General features: G+C 52.7%; 1 protein-coding gene across 3 annotated transcripts in view; it reads left to right on the top strand.

Annotated features, from left to right (window-relative positions):
* The first annotated feature begins 1,625 nt into the window (after nucleotides 1-1,625).
* The window catches only part of Micall1 (MICAL like 1), a 31,485-nt gene continuing 9,789 nt past the window's right edge, over nucleotides 1,626-23,321 (top strand). For 2 of the 3 annotated variants that reach the window (XR_005286782.1, XM_038341584.1), the window contains exons 1-9: nucleotides 1,626-1,978; nucleotides 6,872-6,920; nucleotides 7,239-7,380; nucleotides 13,426-13,520; nucleotides 14,318-14,460; nucleotides 16,287-16,723; nucleotides 18,018-18,075; nucleotides 18,822-19,180; nucleotides 20,946-21,352. Coding sequence is in view for 2 of the 3 variants with exons in the window: in XM_038341584.1 (XP_038197512.1) it covers nucleotides 1,833-1,978; nucleotides 6,872-6,920; nucleotides 7,239-7,380; nucleotides 13,426-13,520; nucleotides 14,318-14,460; nucleotides 16,287-16,723; nucleotides 18,018-18,075; nucleotides 18,822-19,180; nucleotides 20,946-21,352 (1,836 nt within the window). In the remaining variant the exon portion in view is untranslated. Of the gene's footprint in view, nucleotides 1,979-6,871; nucleotides 6,921-7,238; nucleotides 7,381-13,425; nucleotides 13,521-14,317; nucleotides 14,461-16,286; nucleotides 16,724-18,017; nucleotides 18,076-18,821; nucleotides 19,181-20,945; nucleotides 21,353-23,321 lie in introns of those variants that run through there. The other variant, XM_038341585.1, reaches the window with a different exon arrangement.

Here is a 23,321-nt window from a genome sequence, read left to right as displayed (position 1 = left end):
TTCCAGAGATCCACTTGCCTCTGCCTTTTGCATGCTGGGATTAAAGGTGTGCTATCATTCCAGGCTCCTATTTATTTATTTATTTATTTATTTTTGGTTTTTTCGAGACAGGGTTTCTCTGCAGCTTTTTTAGAGCCTGTCCTGGAACTAGCTCTTGTAGACCAGGCTGGCCTCAAACTCACAGAGATCAGCCTGCCTCTGCCTCCCGAGTGCTGGGATTAATCCTATTTATTTTTATGTTGTAGCTCAGGCTGGCCTGCTATTGTGTAACCAATGTTATCCTCAAACTTGGGTGGTTCTTCCTGCTTCGGCATTCGTCTATACATTGTATAAACATGTGAGCCATTCTTCCTAGCTTTATTTCTGAAACAGGTCTCTTGTAGGCCAGACTGACTTCTTAACTCCTGCTTCTACCTCTCAGGTGCTGGGATTATAGCCATAAACTAGAAGGTTCTATCTCCATGTTTAAGATACTAGGGGACACTAGATCATAGGATTGGGGAAGGAGGGAGCCAGGATTTGAGAGTGAGTTGATAGAACTCCAAAACCCTGCTCCAGATGACTCAGGCCCCGTTCATTCCCTCAGGGGGAGCAGCAGACCCAATCCTACTAGCTATGCATAGGTCAGAGTGACGTCACCATCTCTGCCGCTGATTCAACAGCTCCTCGTTCGGAGAGGCCTCTGGGGGAGGGGGTCTATTGGCGGGGTCTTAAGAAACCAATAGACCAGGGGACGAGGCAGGGGAGGTTCCAAAGCCAGGTGTGGCCAGAACACTCCATTAGAGAGTGGTTTGTTTTTAGGTCCTTCCAGCAAAAGCACAGCCCCCTGCCGTTCTTGAAGTTGAAGGGGTGCGGGCCCAGAAGGGTGTGTACGAGCGAGATCTCCTAGTTTACACAGCTAGAGGGGGACTACCAAGAAGGACCAGCTTGGTTGTGGGGTCTCCAGCCTGTCACTACATAGCTCTCTGGACTGGTGGTAGTAGAGATGTTTGCGTCCCGTAGGCAGGCCATGGGGGGTGGAGGGACGGGTGACCGGGTGTTATAGAGTGGGGAGGGGTGGTAGGAAGCTGGTGACCATATGGAGGTTTGGGATCTGCGTGGAAAGTGCCTCGATTCTTTCAGATCGGGTGTGGGTGTGGTTCACAGAAGTCAGGGAGGAGGATCCGCAGGTTTTGAGGGGTGAGCTTGAGGCAGGCAAGTGACTAGCGAGGGTGTCCCGCCTCTGGGGTAGGAGGGTCTGGGGAGCCAGCGGGTGGCGATGGGGAGGGGTTAGCCAGCGATGGGTTGTCCCGACTGCCAGGAGGGGTTCCTCTTGGGAAGGGGTGACGGGTCTGGAGAAGAGGGGTTATGGGGCGTCCGCCCTTCCGGGGAAGGGGCTCGACGGCGTGGGCGGGGCCGCAGGGTGGGGCCTTCTCCTCCTCGCGCTCCCCCGCGGCGCGGGCGAGCTGGCGGGCGGGCAGGGGCGGGGACGGAGGCGGTGGGCGCCTGCGGCCGGCCCACAATGAGAAGAGCGGGCCGCGGTGAGTAAGCGGCGGCCGGCCAGGCCGGGCCACGCGGGGCGGAGGCTGCGCGGGCAGGTCGGGGCAGGCTGGCCGGGCGGGGTCGGGAGCCGAGCCCGCAGCCCTAGCTGCGCCAGAGCCGAGCGAGGACACCGAGGCCCCGCCCCGGCCGCCGGTGGCGCCCCGAGCTCCCAGCCGCGCCGCAGTCTCTGCCGGAAACCGGCCCCGCCGGAGCCCGAGCACCAGCCTCGTGCTACCTGATCCGGAGTCGGAGCCGCACGAGCCGAAGCCCGAGTCCCAGCCCCAGTTGGGGCCGGCCGAGCCCGGCCCACCATGGCGGGGCCGCGGGGCGCTCTCCTGGCCTGGTGCCGCCGCCAGTGTGAGGGCTATCGCGGCGTGGACATCCGCGACCTGAGCAGCTCCTTCCGGGACGGCCTGGCTTTCTGCGCCATCCTGCACCGGCACCGGCCGGACCTGCTGTGAGTGCCCGGGGCGTGCGAGCGGCGGGGCAGGGGACCGCCGCCCCCCTCAGTGACGCGGTGGCGCGCGCCGCCCGGAGAGATCCGGGAGTCCACACCCGTCGGCTCTGTGTGCGGAGCAGAGGCGCCGAGACCCCAGACCCGTGCACCCCTCCCCCGCCTTGGGCCCCTGGTGTCAGGCTGACCCCTCCTCAGGGACGCTCCTGCTCGAGGTTCCAGCACACACGCTGAGCCTCCCTTGGGCGGCGCCTGTGCATAGTACCCCCACACTTGACTGTTGGGGATCAGGCTGTGCCACTCCCCCAGATAGGGTGCCTCCGAGTTTGAGCTCGTGTGAGCAGACCTCCAGGTGCTCTGGGAGGCTGACTTTTTCCAGTAGGAATTTACACCGGGAAGGGCAACCACCGGAAAGGGTGTCAGAAAGACGGCTGCCCCAGATTTCGTCCCACCTGAGACTGCTGCCCGGCCCTATTAACCCGGTTCTTCCCTCCCCCAGAAGCCTTAGCCCGGTTCCCCTCTACATATAAGCTCTGTCATCCGACTCTCCAAGTCCCATATTTTGTCTGACTCCCACGGGAATGTAGGTCATTAGTTTCACTTCTCCAGCTCTTTTGCCATTTACATTTAAAGTGCAAAGAACCGGAGGGGAGGTGGCGGGGGGGGGGTGGGGGGAGGGAAGCCATCTCTCTGTAAGGCGTTTTGGGCTGATGCGCTGTTGGGCATTAACCCCGTTTCTGGCACAGAAGTCCTAGATTAATGACTGTCAGGTGACTTGGGGTACGCTACTTTCCAACACCACCTCAAGTAGGAATCTGAAAGGGTGTATGCCCTATAGTCCTGCTGTTCACAGTGGGGCACAGAGATGGGGCAGAGGAGCGGGGCGGCGGGGTTGGGAACAACTTTAGGACAGTTGACAGCCCAGTCTGTAGCTTCCTGCTGGAAAGTGGGTCCCTCCTACCCGAGCCACTTCCAGAGGGTCTCCTGGGAAAATGTATTCAGGCCTGCAGAACGATTGACATGGGCTTCTACCTCAGCTTCTTTTCTGAAGCTCTTTTCGTTGGTTCATTGATTTATTTAATCGTAAAACTGAAAGCGACAGTTCATCTGATGTCTGCCTTGCTTTCACTTCAGGCTTTAGTAGCAAATCTGGAAGAAGAGGCCTGGCTCCCTCTTGCTTACAGCTCCCCTGGGAGGGCTCCTCCAGCTCTCACAACCTGCAGTCTCTGCTGCTCTCTCCCAGACCCTGTTTCCATAGGATAGGCTGTGGGAGGGCCCAGGAAGGGATTGCCCAGCTCTAATTTGATTTACTGTGTGTGCAGTTGAATAGTGTCCCAGAGGCCCTGGAAGACAGGGTTTGGGGGTATAGACACCGAAGGGAGCTAGGTTTTATAGCATGGGACCCAGTGCTAAAAGGGGAATGGGGAATGGTGGAGAAGATGCCACTTGGCCCCTGCTTTGGAGCTGCTGCTCAGGGTCTTCTGTTTTTGCTGGGGACTAGCCCTGAAGCAGGAGGTGGAGGATGAGCCTCAAGAGAGGATAAACCCCTGGCTCTAAGTGCTGGCTGCCTGGTGCTAATGTTTAAGCCCTGGGGAAAATCATTGGTTCTCTGGACATCTGGAAGGTGGGGTTGATAACAAGACCTACCTCACAGCCCTGTGGTCAGGATTTTAAAGGAGGTAATAAGCAGGCAGTTAACACTAACCACTAGAAGAGGTGCTATTAGGCAGTAAGCGGTGGGAATGACGGCTTAACCCCTTCATCTAGTCAACAGGTATGTGTAGTCACTGCACCCACACACTGGAGTTGGCAGAGACCACAGCCCGCAAGGCAGAAGCCTACTTACTAGCCAGTCATGGTGGCGCACACCTTTAATCCCAGCACTCGGGAGGCAGAGGCAGGTAGATCACTGAGTTCAAGACCAGCCTGGGCTGAGTTTCAGAACAGTCAAGGCTACACAGAGAAACTCTTTCTTGAAAATCAGAAACGAAAACAGCACCAAAAAAGCCTACATGCTGTCACACATGTAGAGCCTGAGGTGACTAACTAGAGGTACCTAACTGGAGGCCTCCAGGGGACACATCCTGGGGAAAGGCCAAGGTCAAGAGAAGGCCCCAAGGCCCCACCTGAGGTCTTTCAAGGCCCGAGGGAGATCACTCAGATGTTCAGAAAGCAGGTGTGAAGGGCTTCCCTCCTCTGCTTGGGAAGCAGAGGTCTAGACTCAATCCAGTTGGTCATTTGCTAGGGAGGCTGGGCCTGGACCATGTTAATTGCGTGGTAGAGAAACTGAAGCCAGGTTCTTTTTTTTTAAAACTTATTTATTCATTATGTATACAATATTCTACCTCCATGTATGGTTGCAGCCCAGAAGAGGGCGCCAGTTCTCATTACAGATAGCTGTGAGCCACCATGTGGTTGCTGGGACTTGAACTCAGGTCCTCTGGAAGGACAGTCAATGCTCTTAACCACTGAGCCAACTCTCCAGCCCTTGCCAGGTTCTTCATAAAGTGCAGAGAAGGGTGGAGGTTTATCTGTCCTCCATTTATTCTGTCCTCCATTTGTTTATTGGCTAGGGATTGACTCCAGTTTCGTGTGTGTGCCAAGGAAGCACTCAGCCACTGAGCTGCACCCTCAGCACTTAGGGGCAGATCCGTACAGGAGCAGACGTAGAGTGAGGGTCCTAGCCTCCAAGGCTGCAGGCCTTGCCAGCCAGGGCTGGTCCCAGGCTCTCTCTCTGTGTGTGCATGTGTGGGGATTCCTGCTGTATTGGGTGAGGAACTGGACAATGCCCTTCTGCCTCCTCCAGCTTTTTCTAAATTCTCTTGAGACCAGGCCATGTGGCATTCATTTCTGTGCTTTCATTTCCTCGTGTCAGATGGAACTTTCTCGGCCTTTGAAAATTCTCAGAAAGATCTGTGAAGCCCAAACCCAGATGGTGTTTAGGGGTAGAGATGAAGTGCGAGAAGCTGAGGAAACGCTAGCTAGTATTGTGTGTGTTTATGTATGTGTATATATGTATATGGTATGTGTGTAGGCTGGAGGTCAAATTAAGATGATAGTCCTTTTTTTTTTTTTTTTTTTTTTTTTTTTTTGGAGACAGGCTCTCATTGAGACCAGGGAGGGGCTGGCTAATTAGGCTGGGCTCTGACTGGCCGTCAGACCGCCTATCTCTTTCTCCCCAGTGCTGGGGAGACGAGCATTTGGTGCTGTGAATTGAACTCCAGTCATCATGCTTGTGTGGCAAGCGTTTCACAAGGGAGCCGCCTCCCCACCCAGTCCCAGTTTCCCCAGTTTTATAGGTTTCATCATGTATTATTTCAACAAATGTGTACAAGAACACTTCCTGGACACCAGGGACTGTGCAGGGTCCTAGGGAGGCAGTGGGGACAAACTATGACCCCACCTTCTAGGAACACCGCTGAGGAAGCCAAACTGTCCAGAAAAGTTGCCCTTCTGTCATTGGATTTGGAGATCCCTTCCCCCTCCCCCCCCCCCCCCCGTGTTGGACACTACGGTGTTTAGTATTACAGATGAGGAAACTGAGGTACAGAGAGACGAAGTAGCTGGCAGAAGAAGGTCACTGTTAGGTAGTGGCAAAGCTTGCACACCTTGCAGTATCTCTGTCACTCTCAGACGCTGCTGGCCCTCCCTCCGGCCCCAGAGAAAGGCCTGAGGCTGAGTCTTCAGGCAGTGGAGGCAGGTAGGGTTCCCTACCTGCCCCCAGTCACACAGCCTACCCGAAAGAGCAGGCCCACAGTGTCCTGCCCACCCATGGTCCAGCCCACTGGTTTCCACAGATGGATAAAGCCAACCAGCACCCTTGTTTCCCATACCAGTGCCCTGTGGAGCGGTCCTGCCACCACTCACCTGCCCCACTCAGAAGCCAAGAAGCCCTTTTCCAGGGAAGTGGGAAGTCCCCTGAAGGGAAGCTGTTCCCAGAAGTGGCTGATGGGACAGACCAGCTGTTAGTTCTAACGGCTCTGCAGTGTGTTCATTTCTATTCTGCTGCCAACTTATTCTGTTTTGGGCCCCATTAAGAAACAGATGTAGGGGCTAGAGTTTACTCAGTGGTTAAGAGCGCTGGCTGCTCTTCCGGAGGAACGGGGTTCAACTCCCAGCACTCACTGTGACTGCAGCTGTACCTTTAGTCCCAGGGAATCCGATGCTCTCTTCTGACCTTGGGCGTCAGGTAGGTACATGGGACACAGACGTACATGCTGGAAAACAAAACAACAACTATATATATATAAAATAAATAAACAAGAAAATATGTATGTGTACATACACATTAAAAAATAAATAATGCAAATTTAACAAAACAAAACAGAAAAACATTCCTCCTGTAGTTGGATGGGGTTTTGGATTCTGTGCTCGGTATGGTTTGTGTGTTTGTGACATTTGATGGAAGTTCCAAAAGTATAGATTCCCAGGGCTGGTTAGCGTCCCCTCTTGAATCTTACCACCCTCTTCTGTAAAATGGGACACCTGTCAGGCAAGGTGCAGGGAAGTGCGGGCTCCCCTGCATGGGAGTGCCCATATTGCAAGTCTTGGTTTGTCTTTTTTTGCCACCGACTGAGGAGAATATCTCCTGAGGAAGAGTTGGCCATGAATCAAGAATCCAGCCATGACTTGGAGCTTGGCTTGAGCCCACCCCTTCTCAGTAATTTCTCAGGCCTCATTTGGGTACCTTTAGGGGCCGTAGGCTCACTCTCTGCTTCCAGTTGACAGCGACAGTTCCATCAGGGCTTGCAGCCTCAGTTTCCTCCTCAGGAACCTCTAGGCGCCCTCCCAACTCTTGGAGAGCTGAGGCTGGTCCTACCAGGATAAGATCACCTCTTCCTCTCCCTCCTGACTCCGCCTGTCACCTCTCTTGATCAGTCCTTCTGTCTCTTGCAGCGACTTCCAGTCTCTCTCCAAGGAAAATGTCTTCGAGAATAACCGTTTGGTGAGTCCTCAGACAGATGGGAGCACAGAGGGCTGTGGTGGGAGAGGGCAGGGATCGCAGAGGACCACTACATTTGGAAAGGGGATTGGTTCAGGACCTAGGGGAGGTCCTGGTTCTCCCTTCTCACTGCTTCCCATGGGTGAGCTGCTCCTTTAGCTGCTCCTTCAGGCCACCATGTGGGGATGGGATTGTAGTCACCCAGTCCCCTTACAATGAGCTGGTCCTGGTCTGAGAAGTGCTCCCTGACTCTGCCATTTCTCTGTCCTCTCCTCATTGTGGCCGCTCCTGTCCCCACCTCTGTACCTGTCTCCATCCTAGGCCTTTGAAGTGGCTGAAAAAGAGCTGGGGATCCCTGCTCTCCTGGACCCCAATGATATGGTCTCCATGAGTGTCCCTGACTGTCTCAGCATCATGACCTATGTGTCCCAGTACTACAACCACTTCACCAGTTCTGGCCAAGGTAAGAGGGGACAGCCCTTCAGGGAGGCTGCCCTGGTATGTTTACTTCTTTTCTGAGCGGTACAGAAATAGCTAGGATGGCCAGGTGGTAGTGGCACACGCCTCTAATGGGAGGCAGAGGCAGGTGGAACTCGGAGTTTGAGGCCAGCCTGGTCTACAGAGCGAGTTCCAGGACAGCCAGGGCTGCACAGAAAAACTCTGTCTCAAAAAACCAAAAAAGGAAAGAAAGAAAGAAAGAAAGAAAGAAAGAAAGAAAGAAAGAAAGAAAGAAAGGAAGGAAGGAAGAAAGAAAGATAGATAGATCCAGGAAACAGCCTGCCATTTATTCACTGACTGTAGATTTGCTAGTTCATATATTTTTTGCATTAAAACAGCGCTGGCTTAGGTGATGTGCTCACACCTGTAATCTCCATATTTGGGAGGCTGAGGTGGAAGGATTACCTCAAGTGTGAGGCCAACCAGGGCCACAGATCAGACCCTGTCTACTTTGCCCTGTGTGTGTGTGTGTGAGTGTGTGTGTGTGTGTGTGTGTGTGTGAGAGAGAGAGAGAGAGAGAGAGAGAGAGAGAGAGAGAGAGAGAGAGAGAGAGAGAGAGAGAGGGGTGGGGGGAGGGAGGGACAGGCAGTAAACAACCCAGGTGAGCTCATCTGTGCATTCACCTCCCCTCACCCACTGCACTTCCTGTCTGACACTTCCTGTCCCGACACTTCCCAGCGCTTTTTCTTCCTGCCATGCCGCTCGCTCTCTTCTGGGCTGTTGCACAGCATCTTTGCAGAGCCTGCCTCCTTGGCTTGAGTGTAGAGACACTCGAAAAGGGCATATGCTGGAGGGACAGGCGTCCTCTCTGTTCTAGTCAGGTTCCTGAGTGTCCCAGGGCAGCTCCGGAGCAGACAGCTCCTTTCTGCATAGGGGAAGTGAGTCTAAAGAGGGGAAGCAAGGAGCTCAAGAACACAGCACAGAAGCTGAACTGTGGGGCTGAGGAGTCAGGGGTCCTGAGTCTTACACTGGGCAGTTGCTGCCACTAGGTCCTGAATAGCCAGTCCCATGTGGGTTATGTTTTCTGTGTCTGCTCTGTGTGGGCAGAATCCAGTCTGTCTCTTTAAATGGGGCGGGGTGGGGCTGGAGAGATGGCTCAGTGGTTAAGAACATAGTCTGTTCTTTGAGAGAACACCCACATGAACATGGAGGCTCACAACAGTCTATAATTCTAGTTCCAGGGGATCGAATGTTCTGACCTCTGCAAGCATCAGGCATGAACATACATGCAAACATGATTAAATGATAATAAACAACTTTGGAGTATGTCCTGGAACTAGCTCTTGTAGACCAGGTTGGCCTCGAACTCACAGAGATCCGCCTGCCCCTGCCTTCCCAGTGCTGGGATTAAAGGAGTGCACCACCACTGCCTGGCTATAAAGAACATTTTTATAAAAGGCTGGATGTGGTTGTGCACGCCTTGTATACCAGCTTGTAGGAGGCAGAGGCAGGTGATTTCTGTGAATTTAAGGCCAGCCCGGTCTGCTAAGGGAGTTCTAGGCCAGCCAGGGCTACATTGTGAGACCTTGTCTCAAAAAAATGAAAGAGAACAAACAACACTGTTCTAGAGCTTGGAATGTAGCTTAGTTGGCAGAGTGTGTGGACACCATGCATAAAACCCTGCTTGGGTTCATTTACCAGCATCATGTAAATTAGTGGTGGTGGCAAACACCCGGAATCCCAGCATTTGGGAGATGGAGGCAGGAAGACCAGAAGGTCAAAGTACTTGTCAGCTACACAGCCTGGGAGACATAATATCTTGTCTTTAAAAATAAAAAAATCAGTTTTTTGAGCCAGCACTTGCTGCCAAGGCTGATGTCTGAGTTCCAGCTGTAGAACCCACACCATGGAAGGAAAGAACTGACTTCCGAAATTTGCCTTCTGACTACCACTTGTGAACTATGATGCTTTCAGTCTCTGTACCCGAAAAGTAAAATATCAAAATCTTAGTTAAAAAATAATAAATTAGGGCCTGAAGAGATGGTTCGACTACTAATAAAGACTGAATTCAGAGCTGGGCCGTGGTGGTGCACGCCTTTAATCCCAGCACTTGGGAGGTAGCGGCAGGTGGATCTCTGAGAGTTTGAGGCCAGCCTGGTCTACAGAGTGAGTTCCAGGACAACCAGGTCTGTTACACAGTGAAACCCTGTTTTGAAAAACCAAACAAACAAACAAAAATAAAAGACTGAGTTCTCTTCTCGGCACTTATGCCCAGCAGCTCACAACTGCCTGTAACTCCAGCTCCAGAGGATGTGGCCTTCATGGTCATTGCACTCACGTGTGCAAAACAACACAGAGGCCGGGCGGTGGTGGCACACACCTTTAATCCCAGCACTCGGGAAGCAGAGTAGGATCTCTGTGAGTTCAAGGCCAGCCCGGTCTACCAGAGCTAGTTCCAGGAAAGGCTCAAAAGTTACAGCGAAACCCTGTCTCGAAAAACTAAACCAAACCAAACCAAACAACACATGGACGCACACATATACATGTAATCAAAACATAAAAGAAAACTTTAAAATTGGAAACTAAGTAAGCAAAGTGTCTGGAAGATGCATGTAGCCGTCTGGAGCATGCTGGAACTTCCGTATCTGCACATGCCAGGGACAGCTGCATTGGAAGACCCCAGAGTCACTGTGGGAAGGAGTCTAGCTTCAGTAGAGACAAGAACATGGCCTCAGACTTTTCCCTTTGCATTGCTTAACCTCCACCTCGGTCTCCTCTTTGGGAAGGGGTTGTGCATAGAGCCCACCTCACAAGGTTGCTGTGAGGAGTGAAAGGGATGTGTGCAGAGCATGTTTGTCCTCTCTGATTTAGGACTCACATGTCCCCAGCTTGTGCGGTACAGTCTCATGACTGTGACTTTCACAGCCTGGGTAACGACTAACATCTGTAGTGTACCTTGTACTGAGTTATAAAGGATGAGCGTCACCGTAAGGGTGTTTCCAGTTCTGATGGACTTGTTGGGTGGAAGCCCCTGTAACAGAAGAACATATGTATCTGGATTGCTGATGAAGTGTAGCTTGCATAATAGTCAGGATCTGTGAATGGACCGTGTGACCCTGATCACAATTCTGTTTCCAGACTGCACCTCTCTACTCTGTTCTTCGGCTTCCTCCTACCCCTTTTGAATTTTTTTATGTAGCCCAGGCTAGCCTGTAATTCAGTATGCTTCTTCCTCACCTTCTAAGCCAGAGTTACAGATGTGTGTATTCATGCTCACTTTGTTTCCCAGTCTCTTTGTGGCCTATCATGAATCTCTCTTCAGCCCTTCCTGGGAGTTAACTTCCTAGACCTGCCTGCAAGGTGGGGGTGTCCTGTGGAGTTTCATTGGTTAAGATAGAATTTGTATCTTTTATGTCATTTGGCCCCTAAATACAAACCATTTTTATACCATCTGCCTCCGCTGTGATGTGTTCCAACCCTGTGTTCCCTCCCAGATGGTCCTGTATTGTACCTTTTGGGCAAGTGGAAAGTGTGTGTGTGTGTGTGTGTGTGTGTGTGTGTGTGTGTGTGTGAGAGAGAGAGAGAGAGAGAGAGAGAGAGAGAGAGAGAGAGAGAGAGAGAGAGAATGGCCAGTTCTTCCTTGCCTGGTCCTCTCATTTGTACAGTAGCCACTGCCTCTTTCTCCTGGGGAACACACAGAATATACTTAAGTATGTACAACCCAGGGCTCCCACATGCTAAACAGGCACCTCACACTGAGCCCTGTCCCAGCCTTCCTTCCCTGCAGACCAGCACTGTCTGCACAGCTGTGCTGCCCCAGCACCTGGAACCCAGTACTTTAACAAGCACTTGTAGAGCCCTTGCTGTGTGCCAGGCATTGTGTTGGCTGCTGGGGAAAGAGAGAGTTTCAGAGATCATGCTGTATGGTGTTGGAGGAAGGGAAAGAAAGCGTTAAACAGTACATTTCTCAGGATCTGAGCAAAGGGCAGAGTTCACCAAGGAGAGCAGGAAGTGGTCAGTTTAGATGTGTGGTCTTGAAGGGTCTTGGAGGTGATGTCTGAAGTGAGCAGGAGACAGCCCAGACAGCTCTGAAGGTGTGGGGAGGAATGTGGCAGGCTAGAGCAGCATGGGTCCTGTGCTGCTGGGGTCTAGGAGGAAGAGGACAGGAGCCAGCCCAGGGAATCTCCCCAGAGGCTTGTGTAGGATGCTGAGTCTCCTAACCTTTTCACTGTGACTCAGAATAAGACAGCTTTCCAGTCAGGTATGCCATTAATCCCAGCACTAGGGCAGCAGAGGCAGGTGGGTATCAGTGTGAGGCCAGCCTGGTCTATATAGTTCCAGGGCAGCCACGGCTACATAGTGAGACCCTGTCTCAATAAAATATAACAAAGCAAAAACAGAGATGCATTCCCTGCCACATCCCCAGGTTCACACACGTGTAAGTGACGTAAGCTTTAGAAACCAGTCCTTTCCCGTCTGACATGATGGCCTTTGCCCTGAGTAGATGTTTTTCCTCTACCTATGCCCTTGTTCAGATGGTCTGAATGCCATCCGCTTCTTCCTTGCAGGGTGTCTTTAAGGCCTGGGACTAGAGGCTTGCTGAATGTTATTGTAGACCTCTGCAAGGAATTTGTATTTAATTGAATTGTATTATCATTATTATGATAAATATTTGTTTTGTATGTGTGTGTATGTGTGTGCCTGAGCATATCTCTGTGAGTCATATGTTGGCGTCGTAAGCCTGCAGAAGTCCAGAAGGGCATTGGATCCCCTGGGACTGGAGTTACAGGTGTTCACGAACTACTGCCATGTGGGTGCAAAAACTCTGCAAGAGCCATTTTGTTTGTTTGTTTGAAGACAAGGTTTCTCTGTAGCTTTGGATCCTGCCCTGGAACTCACTCTGTAGACCAGGCTGGTGCTGGCCTCAAACTCACGGAGATCTACCTGTCTCTGCCTCCTGAGTGCTGGAATTAAAGGTGTGCGCCACCATCATCTGGCGTAAGAGCCATTTTTTAAAAGCTGGGTAGGGGTGGCACGTGCCTTTAATTCCAGCACTTGAGAGGAAGATGCAGGTGGATCTCTGTAAGTTTGAGACCAGCCTGGTCTATAGAACTAGTTTCAGGAAAGCCGTGGCTATCCAAAGAAACTCTGTCTCAATCCTCCACCCTCACCAAAATTCACATTTGCTTATTTAATTTGTGTGCATATATACCATGGCTCATGTGGGACAACTGTGGGAGTCGCGTCTCTCCATCCACCATGTGGTTATCATCAGCCTTGGCAACAAGAGCCTTTACCTGCTGCATCATCTCATTGGCCCTTTAATTGATTAACTCACTACTTAATTATTTTTTGAGACAGGTTCTAACTTTGTAGCTCAGACTAGCTCAGAATGCATAATTGTGTAGTGTTAGCCTTCCAGGGACTGGGATTATAGGTGTGCACCACACAGACACGCACATGCACATACCTCGTTTCTTTTCAGTACTGGGCTGAAAAGCCTTGATTATGTAAGCCAAGCGCTTTATGGATGAGCTGTCTGGATATTTGTTAGATTACCACACACGGACTGTTTCTCAAGAAGTTAGAGGTTGGATGTTTTACTGTGTGGGTGCAGAGGAGGTTCTCGACTTGACACTAGCTCATGGAGGTAGGAGATGACCTGAGGGAAGCCCTGGCATGTGTGTGGGGTTTCCTCTGACTCTGGGCCACATCTGCTCACGTGGAGACAGGCGGGCAACCTCAGGGAGTAGGCCACCTCCCTGAGCCTTTAGATCAGGCTTCCTCCCTTTGCCTGAGTGAGAAGGAAGCTGGGGCTCAGCCTGCTGTACCCAGGTTGTGGCAGTCCTGTACAGTGTGAATCACTGGCTCCACTTGAGGGAGGCTCAGCAAGGCCCCTGGCACAGGGCCTGAAAGTGGAAGTGTTTCCTCCCGCTTTGTCTTACGTGCAGCCCAGGTGCAGACCCGTGTTCTGCCCAGAGGAGGTGGCTGTGCAGCTTCGGGTGGGTTGGCGCCTCCCTGGTCTCCAGGTTCTCTCCCTGCCTCAGACAGTGTCTTTCCTGTCTTGTAGCGGCTGCCTCACCACCACCCACACCAGGAAAGAACCCAGCACTCCCCTCTCCCCCATCTGCATCCCCTGCTGTGCAACCAGGAGAAGAGGCTCAGGTAGGCAGACTCCTTGGGTGGAAGAGCAGGCGAGGGGCACAGCCGGGATGTTTTCTTCAGAGTTTGAGTGAGTCATGTTCATTCCTGTGACTGAGGGGACAAACCCCATGCTGTCCTTGCCATCATGGGACTGTCAGGAGCTATGCCTGCAATGATGCATAGTGATGTGACTGTCCCTTTGACTCTGTGGAGTCCGAGGTTTGAACCACTCAGTGTGAGTGAGACCCCTCCAAGGCGGTATCTCTCAGGCCCTGTTGTCCAGACAGGAAGCAATGACTCAGTGAGGTTTGGTCCTTTGTCCAAGGTTGCTCAGTAGAGAAGTGGGGACCACTTTGTTAGTCCCCTCTCCAAAGTACATCAGCTTTTCATGAGCTTTAGAGAGAAGCAGGCCCAGAGTGAGTTCCCAGACAGCCTGAGTGGGCTGACAGCGGGCTAGTTGATGGAGAGCCAAGGCCACCAGAGGAAAGGAGGGTTGGCTAGAGCAGCTACCAGGAAGGACTTTACAACCAAAAGTTACATCTCCTAAGGCCAAGAGGCCTTCCTTGGAAGCTGGAAGTCTGGGCTTCACTGTTTCTGTACTGACTTGGGACATTGAGAAAGTCACCTTTCTCTGGGCTCTGGCTTCCTCATGTGGGAGAAGGCGACAGCCTCCTGTCCTCTGGCTCTCCTAGGACTCTGATCTTCGTGTGTTAGCACTATGGAGCTTTGTGTGCACTTGAGGGACCTGGCTGTGGTGGAGAGGGGAGGGGAACTCTTCAGGAGCAGCATGGCTGGTAACTGTGCCCCATTTCCTGCAGGGTGATGACCTCTCCTCAGGCAGCCTGTCTGAGCAGGGCAAACAGCAGCCCCCCAGCAGCGCATGCGCAGCCTGTGGACAGCGGGTGCACCTGGTGCAGCGGTACTTGGCCGAGGGCAGGCTCTACCACCGGCACTGCTTCCGGTGAGTGCCGTAGGGCAGGGCATAGCTCCCAGCACCCACTGTGCCCTTCACACTTGCTGTGGCCGTTCATACCCACCGGGCTGTTCATAGTGGACATTCAGCTTCTCCTCACTTCACAGAGGAAGAAACTATGGCCTAGAAGAGAAGACCAAGACCCACTCAGTCACAGGATTTCCCTCCCATTCTCATTCTTTTTAAAGCTGTATTGATTTTTATGTATGTGTCTATGACTGTGGAAGCAGAAGCTATGTGTATGGGGACACCCCTGGAAGCTATCTGCAGTTACTGGCCGTCGTGAGTAGCTCGATGTGGGTGCTTGGGACCAAACTCAGGTCCTTTGCAAGAGCAGCAGTGGCTCTCAAATGCTGATCCATCTTCTTTTCTGAGATGCCGAGGCTTGAACCCAGGCCCAGGCATGTGCAAGGCAAGCGTCTCACCACTGAGCTTTGTGCTCAGCCCCCTCTCATCATTGGAGCTCATTTGAAACAAAGAATTTTCTTAGGTTTAAGTGTGACTTCCTGGGATGCCAGGTTGTTTGGTTTTGTGGTGCTGGGACTGAACCCAGTCTGTGTCTGCTAGGCAGGCACTCTACCACTGAGCGATTCTTCCAGCCAAGGGAAGACAGGTTCTCCTTTTTGCTTTTTCTGTTTTTGTTTTTGTTTTAAGGCAGTGCCTCACTGTGTAGCCCAGGCCAGCCTAGAACTGGTGTTTCTCTGGCCTCAGTCTACTAAATGCTGAGATAAAGTACGTCCGCGTAACCCTTTAATCCCAGCACTCAGGAGGCAGAGGCAGGCGGATCTCTGTGGGTTTCAGACCAGCCTGGCTACAGAGTGAGTGCCAGACAGCCAGAGTTACAAAGTGAGACCCTGTTTTATAAAACCAAAGCCAAAACCCCAAAAACCCCAAAACAAAACAGGTGTGTACCACCATACCTGACTTTTTAAAAAGTGCATTTGAGGGGCAGGTGCGAAGACTGAGTGCTTAAGAGCAGTGGTTGCTCCTGCAGTGGACCCAAAGTTCGATTTCCTGCATACACATGGCCCCTCACAACCTTCTGTAATCCAGTTCCAGGGGATCTGATGCCTTCTCCTGGCCTCCTTTGGCACCAGGCATCCATGTACATAGATCTACATGTAGGCAAAAAAGCCCAACACATAAAATAAATCTTAAAAAGTAACCCCCATTTGATATTACTAGATGTCCATGCATGGTCTGACCCTGTGTCTGTAGACCTGTACCCTGTACAAGAGCTCTCTGCAGCTGGGCTCACCCACACAGGAGTCGCTCTGATACACTGTATTTCATTCTGTTTCATTAAGAGCAAGCCGGCCTGAGGCTGGGGCTGTGTGACTCAGTGGTGGAGTGCTTATTCATAATTCACAAGGCTCTGGGTTCCACCCCAAAACAGATGAGTTTGGGCTGTAGTCCAAGGGTAGAGCACAGTGTTTAGCCTTTTTAGAGGCTTTGGTTCCCAGCCCTGGAAAAACAAAGTGAAACCAAAACAAACCTGGTGGGGAGGGAACCAAACTGATTTCTAGAGTAACTGGCTGGTGGCGGTCTTCCCCTGGGGCAAACCCTGGGCCACTTTCGCCTCTTCCCCGTGCAGCACAAGCGTGTTTCACAATGCCTGTTTCTAATTTGACATGGTTTACTCTTCCCCTCTTGCTATGTTCTTTTTCTTCTGGAAAGTCCAGGGTATAAAGCCAGTTGGGCCTGGCAGTTGAAGGAGGGAGTAAGGGGATAATAACTTTGGTCTCTGATGGAGGACTTACCCAGGGCCTAGCCAATGTGTCCTGCTAAGGGAATACCTGCTCTGTCCCCTGCAGATGTCGGCAGTGTTCCAGCACGCTGCTCCCGGGTTCTTATAATAGTGGGCCCGAGGAAGGCACCTTTGTGTGTGCAGAACGCTGCACCAGGCTGGGTCCAGGAGGCCGATCAGGAACTAGGCCCCTGTCACAGCGAAAGCAGCAGCAGTCAGCAGAAGCCAAGGATGGTGAGGAGAGTGACCTTAGCCCAAGTGTGGCTACAGTGGCCGAGGCAGATGGGTTCCAGGCCAGCTCCGAGGTACAGCCCCAGACCCTGAATAAGCCACTTCTTCCCAGCAAGCCCCAGGAGCTGGCCAGTCCCCCTATTGGCCGGCCCACACCTGCCCCCAGGAAGGCTTCTGAGAGCTCAGCCTTGACGCCTCCAACACCACGGCCACGGTCTAGCCTGCAGCAGGATGGCTCGGTGGAGCAGGGTGTCAGCAGTGGCCTTGTGAATGGTGAGTGAGGGCAGTGGACGGGGCATGCTGGCTGAATGTGTTCCCTCCTGTGGGCATGCGCATAGCCTTGTGATCCTGGGACAGTGTCAGCTTTCCTTCTTTCCCTCAAGATTTACTTTAGATTGTGTGTATATGTGTCTGTGCATGTAACTGCAGGTGCCCACAAAGTCCAAAGTCGAGAAGAAGGCATAGGCCCCTTAGAGCTAGAAAAACAGGATGTTGTGAGCCACCTGATCTGGGTGTCGGGAACTGAACTCAGGTCCTCTGGAAGAGCAGCAAGTGCTCTTGACTTCTGAGGTGTCTCTCCAGCCCTGTGAACTGCTCTGAGCTGGCACCTGTATGTGCTGTGTGATGAGGTCTGTGTGTGTCCCAGTCACCTTGTGCCTTTTCGTGCCATGTTGTTCTCCAAACTGGTATAGCTCAAGCCACAGCCCCACCTATGTCCCGTGTATGCATTTTGTTTCTGTCTTGTGGCTTGGAGTATAGCAGGCATACATGTGTGTGTGTGTTGAGTGTCTGGGACTGTGCATGTTGATGTCAATAGTATGTGTCCTGGCTCATTCCCAGGTATGCTTCAGGTAACTTCCCACTCTCATTATGTGTATCTGTTATCTGTCTGGGGAGGGCAGCGGGGTCAGGGCCCTTGAGTTCATCTGAACTTCATGGGAGCTCTTGGCCGGCTGTCTGCGGGGTGTTCTTAGATGACCTCCATGCATCCTGAGCTATGCAGAGCATCCCTTATCATTTGGTCAGGGAAGGCAATGAAGGCCCGAGGGAGAGAGCATCCCGGGTCTTGTGCCAAAACATTCTCAGCAATCTGGAGGCTGGCTTAGGTTTGGGTACTAGGGACACCGATAGTGTTTGGACCTTGTTGTGTTTTCTTGGAGGAACCAGTGATTTGATGGTGTGTAGACACGCTGTTGGGGTGGATGAAAGGAAGCCAAGACTGGGATTTAGATAGCTATAGTCAAGGGAGGTTTCCAGGTGGAGGTGGCACCTGGGTAGATACCCTGGTATAGAAGAAGTGACTGAAGGGATTTGGGTTGGGACTTTTCAGCTAGCATGCAGTTGGGCCTGTCAGAAGCCTGCCTACAGCCTGACTGACCATTCTCCTATTCACCTTTGATCGTGTCTTATCTCCCTGAGGGCGGGGCAGGGAGGGACTGCGGTCACCCTGGTCTGTGATTTGCCATGTAGGGCACAAAGTGCTGGCTTGCAAAGCCAGCACTCTGGCTGGCTCTTGGTACCCCTCCACAGCCCATGAAGGCCTGGCTCATTGTCCTCTCACGTTTAGGAAGACTGCAGGAACCCCCTGTTCCCAGGCCAAGAGGGACACCCAAGCTGTCAGAGAGGTATGCTGGCCCCTGAAAGGCCTCTGGGGGAGTGGGGGTTTCCAGGGCCCAGATGGGGAAAGGATTTCCTGGCCCACAGAGAGGCTCCTCTCTGGGTGAGGAAGGAAAGCCGTGTCCCCAACCTGCCTGACCTGTGCTCCAAGTGGGGACAGCCACCTCTAGAGTCACTTTGCCCCCCAAGCCTGTGCTTCCTGCCTGACACGGGCGTCTAGGCCTTGTTCATAGAGTGCATAGTTCATAGAGACCTGGAAAAGCAAAGCTGATGTACCTGCCCCTCTCCAGCCCCACTCTGGGGAGGACATACTTGTAGCTTTTCTTTGAGAGCTGTCCTCATTAGGATAGCTGCCCTGGGAGGGGTAAGGGGCCACAGTGCCCCGCTAGTAAACAGTTCCTGTGTAACCACACTCGGGAGCAGGGTGACTGGACCTTGTGAAATGGAAGGCTAGCTAAGCCTCCATGGGGCTGATGAGCCTGAGGCATAGGGAGGTGGGTGACATCATGAAATGTCACACAGCCCCTCTTTTGGGCTGGATTGACAGCAGCTGTGTGATTGAAGGGTTGTCTTCTCTGGGCTTCAAGGTGCCCTATTGGGGTGTGACTGTCACAACCCATTTTACCTTTGTGCTTGGCATGACCTTGGGGCTAGGCCTGGGAGAACAGAGGGGGCAGCTTCTCCCCCTCCTCTGGGACAAACTGAAACTTCCTAGAGAGCAGAAGGTCGACCCCTTGCCTTGGCCTTCCTCTAGGATGCCAGCACCAAGGAAGGACCCCCCATGGATCACACTGGTGCAGACAGAGCCAAAGAAGAAACCAGCCCCACCGCCCCCCAGCAGCAGTCCTGGGTCACCAAGCAGACAGATGGAGAATGGAGACCTGGAAGAAAGGACCCAGAAGAGCCCAGTAGCTGGGCCAGAGTCCAAGCCCTACAACCCCTTTGAGGAGGAAGAGGAAGAAGAAGAGACAGCCCCAGCAGTACCAGGCCCTGGCCCAGCACCACCAGAATCCACACCCAAGTCTCTGCACCCCTGGTATGGCATCACCCCCACCAGCAGCCCCAAGACAAAGAAGCGCCCTGCCCCGAGAGCACCCAGTGCTTCCCCCCTTGGTGAGTTCTGGGTCTGAGGTACGAGGAGCTTTGCTATGTTTTTGTACACTGTGGGTGTTTGGTCTCCCATTTCATCCAAGAGAGGTTGGGAGAAGATCAGTCACTTCATAGGAGAGGCAGAGCGCTGGAGCAGTGGAGGCGGAATTTGAACCCAGCTTTGTTCGTCATCCACCCATCCATCCATCCACCCATCCATCCATCCACCCACCCACCCACCCATCCATCCATCCATCCACTCATCCACCCACCCACCCACCCACCCATCCATCCATCCATCCATCCATCCATTTAATGTGCATTGGTGTTTTACCTGCATATATGTCAGTGTGAGAGTATCAGATCTTGGAGTTACAGATGTTATAATTTGGAAAAAGTGGTATGTGAGAGAAAGATACCATGTAACAGAGCTAGGGTGGAGGGTTTTTTTATTGGGGAAAAGTGAATGGGAAAAGGGAAGATGGAGACCGGCCTCTGGGGACAGGAGTGGCAGGAGAAGAGAGGGAGACAAACAGAGCCAGAGGAATGAGGGAGAGATGGGAGGTGGGCAGGGCCCTTTTAAAGGGGAACATGGTGAATGTGCACAGGAGGTGCTCTTAGTGGCTACAGCTGAGGACGTATACCCCAAGGTCAGGCCAGCACAAATGCCTGAACTAACAACAGATAGTTGTAAGCGACCATGTGGGTGCTGGGAATTGAACCTGGGTCCTTTGGAAGAGCAGCCAATGCTCTTAACCACTGAGCCATCTTTCCAGCCCTTGAGCCCCAGCTTTTAACACTTCCTGTTGTGCTAATTCAGCATGGGAGTCAGGGAGTACTTGGCACAGCCTTGGACATGTGAAAGGCATGAGGCAGGAGTTCACTTGAACCCTGCCCCCTGTGTCTGTCTCTCCAACCACTGAGAAACTTGGCTTCTAACTTTGTAGGACTTGGTCTTCAGTCTCCTCATGTGTGAGATGGGGGTCAGCTCCAGGTCCCTTCACCCTAGCACACTGTATGTTTTGGTTTTACCTCAGATTTGTCTTAAACGCTTGGTCCCCTATCCCACTCCTAGGGGTGTGGCTGGAAGTTCTGGGACCAAGCACCTGCTGGGAGCATATACAGGCAAATTCTCGGTCCTGTATGCCCTGGGTCCACTTGCTAGCTGGGTTCGGGGTAATGGGGGCATAAGCTCTGAAGTTGGACAGAGCTGTGTTTAAGGATGCCCCTAGCTAGGGAGGATCCGTCCCCGAGTCTGCGGCTTCACCCAGGAAGTACAATGATGGACGTGGAGGCAGAGTCCATGTCATCTGCAGAAGGAGAAAGCTGTGCTTGGCAGTGCCTGGCCCAGCTCTGGCTGCAGCAAGTGCTGCTCCCACCCTATGCTGTTGCTTTCTTTCCAGTCTCTGCTGGAGACGAAGACTAGCCTCATTTCCCCTGCCTTCCCTGTACTGGAGCCTCCATCTGCCCCGTGGCTTGCCTTTGAGTGGACTTGGGTGTGGGAGGATCATGGGACATGTGGGGAAGTGGAAGGCAGCTGTCTTTCTGAGTGAGAAGTTAGGGCCATAAATGTGCCACAAGGTGGCACACTGGCGCATCAGGGGTACAATGACCTAGTGCCTTTGTGAGGTGGGTCCTGGCATGGGTTTGGTGTTCTCTGGCCTCCTGCCCATCCAGATGGGAAAAGCTTGGTGTCCAGGGCTACCCCTAGCTCTGGGAGCAGGATGCGTTGGGGGAGGACAGAAGTTCTGCCTACCACTTGAATGTTGCTGCTATTCGTCTTCAACAGTTCTCCACGCCTCCCGCCTGTCACACTCGGAACCTCCTTCCGCCACACCATCGCCAGCCCTTAGTGTGGAGAGCCTGTCATCCGAGAGCTCCAGTCACACTGCCAGTGCAGAGCCTTTGGAGACGCCTACCGTACCCAAGAGCTCCTCAGATCCTGCTGTGCACGTGCCTGGTACCCCTGGCACAGCTGGGAACTCCATCACCCCCTCAGCCAACTCTTCCCTATCGTCTTCTGGGGAGCTAGGACAGCCTGGTGGTGAACAAGTATCCCAGGCCAGGACCAGGGGCAGCCCAGATACCCAGGCCACCAAGCCCTTCAGTGGTGCTACCCCCACGCCCTTCTTGTTGGCTGGAGACCGGAGCCCTGCCCCTTTCCGGGGGAGTTCATCCCCACAGCTGCAGATCAAGGTGAGTGAGAAGCACCCTTCTAGCTAGTGGATGTGTGGCTCGTCTGAGACCTCAAGTGGATACACCCATCATTACTTGTGTGAGGCCCAGGCTCTGTCTGTCTGCTCCCAGCCTGTTTACTGACATGGTGGGATCTTTCCACCCCTGTACCCTTCACCCACACCTCCTCTACCCCACTACCTGCTGGCTTCACTGATGCCAGGCCTTGAGCATGTTCATTAAGACCCTGTGCTTGCCCTCTAGGGGCACCCCGTCTCCAGGGGCAGACAGACATATGATTGTAATCTGGGGTGAAGCACAGATAGGAAAGAGGACTCCTTCACTAGAGACTGCAGCTCTTACCAGGAAGTTGTGAGGCAGCTGGCCCTTGCTGACCAGGTACCTCCTGTGTGCATGGGACACCTGGATTCTGGAGGTCACACAGGCCTAGTGGCCTTTGTTCTTGAGTGGCCCATTGTCATTGTCTGGTCTGCAGGTTCTGAAATGACTCCCACAGGTAGCCATATTGGTTTGTAGGAGCCAAGGTTAGCACCTATCAGTCTAAAGGGCATAGGATGCACACCTTCCTGGGTTCCTCTTTTATGGGTTATGGGGTATAAAACCAGGTCCGACCCTAGACCCATGCTAGGCTCTGTCTTCTCTCAGAGGTAAAGCAGGTATGAGGAGGCTCTAGCTGGGCCCCTATCCGGGAATCTGGCTTTTGACAGGTTCTATAGTTCTAGGTTGTCTTGTTTCTTGTACTGATCCTTCCTGGACCACAGTGACTCATGTAGGTATGGTATTTCCAACTCTGTTACGATGTTGTGTGATGTTGAAAAGGCCTACTTTTGACAGTAGGCTACTGGGTAGTGCCAAGTTTCCAGAATGCTCTAAAGAGCCTCTGGGTATCTAGATGCTGGTAGATGATGGACTTGGGGTAGCTTAAAGAACTGTTCCAGGTCCTTTGTTTATATGTTTTAGTTTTTCTTTATTTTAAATATGTGTATCTGTGTATGGGTTTGTGCATGTGAGTGCAGTGCCTGTGGTAGCCAGCAGAGGGGGTGTCAGACCTCCTAGAGTTGGAGTCACAGGGGTCTGGTAGTCACCTGATGTGGGTGCTGGGATCTGACTTTGGGCAAGCAGTGTGTGCTCTTAACCACTAAGCCATCTTTGCAGCCTGCCAACTCCATTTGTAATGAAAGCATGGCTTGTACGGGAGACTGATTTGAGAATGTTCTGTGGCTTTAAAAGCCTGGAAGGACTCAGGCCTTGGGCTTTACTGGACTCTCTCTAGGTGTTGATACAGAGAGGGAAAGAGCAGAATCTCGGGTCTTCCTAAGGGACCCAATCTCCCTCTTACCTCTGGATTAGGAGAGAATGTCGAGGTTATGGCTTAGGTGCTTTTTCTGCTTCAGGGAACCACTGTGCAGCTTGGAACTTGACTGGATAAGGGCATGGCCTGCTCCCACCCCCACCCCACCCCCATCAGTAGAGGGAAGCTGAGGCCTCAAGTGTGATGCTTGCTTTCCATAAACCAAGGGGCACCATAGGGAAGGCAGGACCCTGGTCTCAGAGTGGGCAGGGGTCTCTAGAGAGACAGAAGATGAAGAGCCAGGGTCTGAGTGTGTCTGTGGTGGGCAGGAGAGGGGAGGGAGGGGAGAATCGCCCCTCTGTCTGTTAGGTAGAGGGAGGGTGGGACTCCTGCTATTGCATTTCCTGGCTGGGTGACTCCAGATGGGGGAGCTATGCCTCTCTGAACCTTTGAGTCTCCACTGGAGAAAGCATGGCCGTGAAGACTAACTGTATAGTCAAATGTGGGGTCTTTGACCTGTGGTGGATGCTACTGGACCTCTGGGAAGTGGGTGGCCTGGAGCTGGGTGCTCAACCTCTCTGCACTGAGCTCAGTTGTAAATGGGCATGCAGTGAGTGAGGCCTCTATGTGCCTGAGTTCCAGGGCTAGCACCCAAGGCCTTGCACTTGTTAGGCAAAC

Source organism: Arvicola amphibius, chromosome 9 (assembly GCF_903992535.2).
Source record: "Arvicola amphibius chromosome 9, mArvAmp1.2, whole genome shotgun sequence".
NCBI lineage: Eukaryota > Metazoa > Chordata > Mammalia > Rodentia > Cricetidae > Arvicola > Arvicola amphibius.
This window is presented reverse-complemented; position numbering and strand designations above follow the sequence as displayed.